The sequence below is a fragment of the Hydractinia symbiolongicarpus genome, chromosome 8 (assembly GCF_029227915.1).
Source record: "Hydractinia symbiolongicarpus strain clone_291-10 chromosome 8, HSymV2.1, whole genome shotgun sequence".
NCBI lineage: Eukaryota > Metazoa > Cnidaria > Hydrozoa > Anthoathecata > Hydractiniidae > Hydractinia > Hydractinia symbiolongicarpus.
This window is the reverse complement of record NC_079882.1, coordinates 6,061,548-6,068,807: the sequence shown is the minus strand read 5'-3', so window position 1 is coordinate 6,068,807 and position 7,260 is coordinate 6,061,548. Positions and strand designations below refer to the sequence as shown.

Here is a 7,260-nt window from a genome sequence, read left to right as displayed (position 1 = left end):
AGGTAATGCTAACTCCACATGTTATTCCTAAGACTTCTTTGACCAAAAACTTAAAAAATTTAAACAGGTCATTCATAAAAGATATTTAGGGGCCGTTGACAAACAGTTTTCTTCTCTGTTAACAGCAAATTGGCCGCTAGACTTAGACCCCCCTCCCCCCAGCCCCTTTAACGGCAAGTCCATTTCCCCTATGTTAGTTTTCGTCTCCTAAATAGAATTTTGCCCCCCTCCACGCTTTATGGAACAATCTTTGTGGACACTTATACGAACACGAGATACATTTTTTAACAACCAATTCTACATTATGTCGGATTTTTACTGTGGAAACATTTTCTAATTTGTTGAACTTTTTTCATTTTCCCTAAAATGAAACAAAAAAGGTGAGAAAGTGAAATTCGTCTCCATTTTTATATTTTAACGGACAATGCATTACCCCCTCCTCCCCCTAACGGCCAATTTGCCGTTAAAGGAGACGAAAACTGTTTGTCGACGGCCCCTTATATACCTGGATTTTGTGATTTTTCCAATGAATAGTTGGTGATTCAATTTTTGTATAAGTTTCGAGAACATTTTTTGAACTTTAGCATCATTGAAAATGTTAAAATGAGTAAAAACCCATCATTGGATTTTTTTGTTAGATCTGCTTTTATTTCCCTTTTTATATGAAAAATTAAAATGTTTCAAATGCCTGTTGAAGAACATATATGTATTATATAAAGACCATTTGGTGAGAGGTGTGTGATTGCAGGTGTTTAGGCGTGTGATTAATCGTACTTGCAAATTTTGTTTTCTTTATGTCTGCAGTGGCTAACATAAAGAAAACAAAATATAATATTTTAGTAAGAAATTTTATAATCCATCCTTAGCATTAAATTGATAAATATCGCTATTAGCCACGCTTCAACTTTCCGTAATTTTTAAAAGTAAAAACAAAATTTCTTTACCCTGTAACACTACACAGACGCTAGCGTTTTGGCATGGGAAAAATTCCAAGTGGAAGTTTCATCAAAGTTTACAGGCAGGAATTTAAACCCATGTATACAAAAAATCATGAGTGGAGTCATTAATTAAACTTTCTAACTATATACTTGTGGAAAAAACAAAGTTTAATATAAATTAAATTTTGGAAAGTTGAACGGTGGCTAATAACGATGCTTAACATTACAATTAAAAATATACAATAACATTAAAAATACATTAACATTAAATATTTAAAAAGACTTAGCTCTATAATATACGTCAAACATTATTTATACCTCGGGCTCCCTTTGAAATAATGTTCTGTTATTGTCAAATATTTTTTTTATCTATTACTCGTTTGTGTTTTTTTAGGTTTAATTTTTCAAAAGAAGGCCATAAAAAGATATAAAAAATTGCAGTACTGTTTTATACATAGGTTTAGGTTATTAAACCACAAAAACGCCACAGGTAAAAACAAACCAATTAAATATGCTTCCCAAAAAGACTTAAAGGGAACCTGAAGTATAAAATGATGTTGGACTCATTTTATAGAGCTTAAAAAGTTTGTTAATAGTCTTCTTAAATTTTTTAAAAAGCTGTTTATTCGCTTTAAAGAATTTCAGATTTAATTATGCTGCATAAATTATGATATTTAAGTATAATAGCAAATTTTGACGTTTACTGTCATCAGCATTCAAAATTTTTCATTGCATAGATATTATAAGGTGAATTGATTAACATAAAATTTTTTGCCAAAAATGACACATGGTCATTCCAGGCCTCTTAAATTTTTTGCTGGTGACCTCATAACTGGAATCTGTACGTCCAACCATAGATACATCAATATATACATCAGATCAAGTTCATTGCTGTGTGTTTATTTTTTGGGGCAATAGCTTGACAATAGATGGATGTTTGTGCTTTATGTTACAAAAGTATTTTATAACATTGAAATTCAAATATATTCTGAAATATTTGTCTGATGCCTAAATGAATCAAGGTTTTATATAGTATTTATTGAATAATATATGTTATGTAACATTTAAATCATTTACAATGTAGACAAAACAATTAACAAATACTAAATATGAGTGTTGATAATAATAAAATTACTGAATCAGCATCCCCACCACCACCATCACCACTAAAGAATTTCATTGCTGGCGGAGCTGGAGGAATTTGCCTTGTGGTCACTGGCCAACCTCTAGACACAATAAAGGTAGGATCAGTTACATAATATACAGCACTATGTACATGATAATTATCACCTTTTTATTGCAAGTATTTATATGTTTAGGTTTATTTTAAAACTGAAACATTATACACAGACTTATCAGAGTAAATGCTCTTACTCACACAAAGACATGCCCATTAAGATAATAGCTGACCAATTAATTGCTCACTCAGTTTTACCAAAAGCTTGTCTAGCCAAGCCATTATTTTTCTGTACATGCTAATCAATAATTTCTTTTTTTATTATTAATACAAATAAAACAAAATGTAAAAATAAATATTGAAGAAATTTGACATATTTTGCACAACGTCAAAAAGACGTAAAATTTGCAAATATTGATGTTTCCTGTTAGGTATATATTATTTTAGTAGCTAAAGGAAGTACACATTGTGTAGATTTCTAAAAAATCCAGTGTATATTTGTTGTTTAGGTTCGTTTGCAAACACAAAATGTCAAAGCTGGTGAAACCCCTCTTTACAGAGGTACATTTGATTGTGCAAAAAAAACTGTTCAAAGTGAGGTAAAAATTTGTTTATTCCTAAGTGTTGGACTTGAATTTGCATTCCACTTTGTACTGTTATTTTAAAGGTTTTTTTAGATTGTTATATATTAAGAAGCATAATTTAACAATTACATATTAAATATCTTTAGGGCTTTCGAGGTTTGTACAAAGGCATGGCAACACCACTAATTGGAATCTCTCCAATATATGCTATTTGCTTCTTTGGTTTTGGTGTAGGAAAAAAATTGCAAACAACTGACGTCAAACAAGAATTAACGTATGTTAATCAGAAATTTTTCATGATCATTTTCATTTATGATCATTATTTCACACATAATATTTGAAATACCAGTTATTTGTAACTTGCCTACTTTAGGTTGCCACAGATATGGAATGCTGGTATGGTAGCTGGCGTTTTCACAACTGTTATAATGGTGCCTGGTGAAAGAATCAAGTGTTTGCTACAGGTAAATTGTGTAATGCCTTATTTATTTTTCATTGAAGGGTACAGTTTCATTCAGTTCTTTAAGCTGACACGTTCTTTTCAAATATAGATTCAAGCTGGCGACCCCAAAAATGCTAAATACAATGGAGCATGGGATTGTGCTAAAAAGATCTACATGGAAGAAGGTTTCTTCAGAGGGATTTATCGTGGAACTGCAGCAACTTTACTTCGTGGTATGTATTTATTTTTGATGCTCTTTTTTTCACATTCCTTAAAATTATCAGTCTATTTATTATTGTTATAGTTTGACAAGCTATATTTACATATTCCTAATTTTAAGATGTTCCAGCCAGCGGTGCCTATTTCATGGGTTACGAGATGTTGTTACGGTATCTAACACCTGAAGGAGAAAGGTGAATCAAAATATTTACTTTTTTGTTGGTCCTAGTATTCTTACAATCTTTAAACTTAAATAACTGATTTTTGTATGATGTAAAAGGCTACCTTAAATGGAACCCGATATATAATATTTTGTTCAACAGTAAGTATTCTTACAATCTTTAAACTTAAATAACTGATTTTTGTATGATGTAAAAGGCTACCTTAAATGGAACCCGATATATAATATTTTGTTCAACAGTAAGTATTCTTACAATCTTTAAACTTAAATAACTGATTTTTGTATGATGTAAAAGGCTACCTTAAATGGAACCCGATATATAATATTTTGTTCGACTTATATTATAGAGCTTAAAAAGTTGGAACAAGTCTTTCTAAATTTTTTAAAAAGTTCTTTTCGTCTTTAAAGGATTTTGTTATTATTCAGTTAATGAATGCCTGATTTAATTATGCTGCATAAATTATGATATCATATTTAAGGAATAGCGAATATACATTTTCTGTCATCAGTAATTTTAGACCTGTTAAGTGATGTGCATTCGAACTTTTTCAATACATAGGTATTATAAAGGTGAACTGATTAACATAACATGTTTTGCCAAAATGACTTTTTTTCAATGCCCCATTACCCCGGATGTGCAACTTGGTTTACAATATAACTTTCTTTGTAAGCTTGCATAGGCTATATATGTTTTCTTTCAAAATCTGATTGCAATCTGACATACAGTTCCTAAATTATGAAGTCGTCAGCAAGTAAATCGTTATTCCGTTTTTGCTCAACCTCCTGTCAGAATAACCCAAACTTGTATCCTATCTAAAATATCGTTCTAGCGTATGTATATCGATCTAGCGTATGTAATATTTCGCACCTCGTGGACAAAAATATTGATTTGTTTATAAAAATCGGTGCCGTAAACGTTTTGGAACTCACTACAACGAAAAAAAGAAGAACATGTTGTCTCATAAAACAAATGTTGTATTTTAACGCATTTGAAAATATGAAATTCAAATTTTTCCTTTGATTGCAACCAAGGTGCGCCTTCCTGAAGATAGTATGTATAGTTGTAATGTCTCCCTCTTTTCACATTCTTAATGTTGACCTGTCCGGACACATTTCAGATGCATGTTCAGCAGTGTTAAACTAAAAATAATAAATTTGTATTTAATTTTATGTTGTTGTTTTTCTCATTAGCCGAGCACATCTTAGTCCATTAAGAGTCCTCGCTGCTGGAGGTAATTTTTATGTTTTTATTTGATATCTTTGTACCTTTGCTGCAGAATGTTTTTTTAGGCAAGTTTTTGAAAGCTACAGCTGCCTTCGCCGGGCTCCTTTTTGTTAAATTTTAGCTGTCTGAAGGGTGTCAAATGTATTTTAAATTACAAGAATGAGTTTGGAAATCGAATCTGGATAAGAACATGCAATGCAGTTATTTTTTGTCAAACTTGTTTAACTAACAAAATTCAACGATTTTTTACATTATTTTACTGTGACGTGATTCTGTATTTTTCGAATTGTTTAGGCACTGCTGGTATACTTAATTGGATTGTTGCCATAGGACCCGACACCTTGAAATCTCGATTTCAAACAGGTAAAATACGTTTGAGATGTAGACAGAAAGAAGCTTTAAAAGTTTTGCTCTGTTAAAACGTTTTGGGTTTATAAAAAAAAATTCTTGTAACATAATACTGTAAGTAAGCCATATAAAAGCTGACGTTATAAATTGCGTATTTTTAGCACCTCCTGGAACTTACACCGGCGTGCGTGATGTCTTTCAAAAATTAGTACGTTATTAGTTAGTTTGCCCTTATGTCTTGTTTTACAATGCTGTTGTGAAACTTGTTTAATTAACTTCGTCTTGTGATTAGCAATGAACGTATGTTACAAATGTTAAATCCGCTTTTTTTACAGGTAAGACAAGAAGGTGTATCGGCTTTGTTTAAAGGATTAACTCCAGTTATGCTTCGTGCTTTTCCTGCAAATGCGGTAAGATATTTGACAACATAGATAATTTTTCGGCAGTTAGATAATTTTTCGGCAGTTAACTGTTTAAGTTAACATCGACAAGACAGCTTATGTTTTTTATACTTATATAAAAAAATAATATTTTAGGCATGTTTCCTTGGTTACGAAGTCACGATGAAAGCATTGAACACGTTATGGTAGAGAGTTATTAGTTGGCTGTATTATCCACTGTATAAATATTTTTTGAAGATTCTCTCAATGTAATTATTTCCATGCTGGAGATTTATATTTTAATGCTTTTTATTTTCAAAAATGACAAGAAGCTAAAAAAAAAGCTAGCTCGAAAATTCATAAAAAAAGCTTCTTCGAACAAAGCTTTCCGTTGCGATAAAATATAAAGTCAATTAAGTTAGATGATTATTTTTTTAAAAAAAAATATTTCTTGTGAGCTCACAAAGTTAGCCTTACCTTAATAAACCCGACACGTTGTTAAATTTTTCTATATAACAAGTACACATAGCCACCATTTTACATTATGTGTTGAATTCGCGTAGTTTTATATGTTGGTACCAAATATTTTATGTAATTTGAGCCAACTTGTAATCTAGCAAATTATCAAATTAGTCGTTCTCACTTCCACATTTGGTCAGTAAGCTGGTAGTATTTTTGAATAAATTTGACGTATTTTAGACGTAATTGTTTAGTATTTGAAAATACAGTAGAATCCCGTTTAGTCGTACCCTGGGTAACATTCGTTTTGTCATGCGGATTTCTTTTTCCCCTTGGATTTAACGACCCTAATGAAGCCAAAATACTCCGCTTAAGTCATAGCCCGGATATCTTGGACATCGGACGGACATCGTTTAGTCGGACGAATTTCCTGGAGAGAAATCCAAAAAATGTTTCGGCCAAAAGTTCGTGTGAACTTCTTCTTTTTGCTCCTCTGACTTTTGACGCACTTTTTAGGGATTCTGGTAACCACAACCACCACCACTTGTTAAGAAGTTTTTTTTAAAATTATTGTACTAAGTGCAACTGTGTTTTTAATAAAAACAATGTAAACATTTTAGCTTATTTGTAGTTGTGGAGAAATACTTTGCTAGCACTATACTTTTTGGTTGAATATTTGCATTTTTGTTGTCCGTAACAGTTTTAGGACCCTAGAATACAAAAGAACTCTCAGGTATATCTACATTTTACATGACTTAACGTTCAGCATAGAAAGAAAAGGCTATTCATATTGACACAGTGCTTAATAAGCACCGCCCTGTACATTTTGTCTCTGAACTTTTGAATAATAATAAAAAATATTGACAAATTGATTAGTGTCATCATTTCGTTAGCAATGGTCATGACATGAAAAATGAAAATGGTCAATATTCTGTTTTCGTTGTGTTGCGATCACATGTATCTCTTCATTATGTTAATACATAAAAACACGACATATAACACGGCAAAAATTTAATTTGACAAATTTACTTATTTTTAAGTACTTTCGGTTGCGATTCAAATTAAAGTCCTATCTGATTTGATATATTAGGACCGCAGTAATGGCCGTAATTATGGATTTTTATCTTGAATCTGAGAGGACATAAGTTAGACATGCATTTGCCAAGCTCACTTTTTATTAATGGTTTTTTCTGAAATATAGGTCTAAAATACTTATATTCGGCATTAGCTATTTTGAGATCTTCTGAAAAATCGATCTTGTTTTCCGAAATACTTGATCCTCATTTGTGGATACTCATTGTCTTGAT

At 31.3% G+C, this 7,260-nt stretch overlaps 1 protein-coding gene across 1 annotated transcript; it reads left to right on the top strand.

Moving 5' to 3' along the window:
* Positions 1-1,863: 1,863 nt before the first annotated feature.
* On the top strand, positions 1,864-6,613 carry LOC130654837 (mitochondrial carnitine/acylcarnitine carrier protein-like). The gene is made up of 11 exons (XM_057457475.1): positions 1,864-2,179; positions 2,625-2,714; positions 2,846-2,973; positions 3,073-3,163; positions 3,251-3,374; positions 3,482-3,554; positions 4,733-4,773; positions 5,061-5,129; positions 5,276-5,322; positions 5,450-5,524; positions 5,651-6,613. The coding sequence occupies exons 1-11, from the start codon at positions 2,048-2,050 to the stop codon at positions 5,702-5,704; spliced, it is 924 nt and encodes a 307-aa protein (XP_057313458.1). The 5' UTR covers positions 1,864-2,047; the 3' UTR covers positions 5,705-6,613.
* The last annotated feature ends 647 nt before the right edge of the window (positions 6,614-7,260 follow it).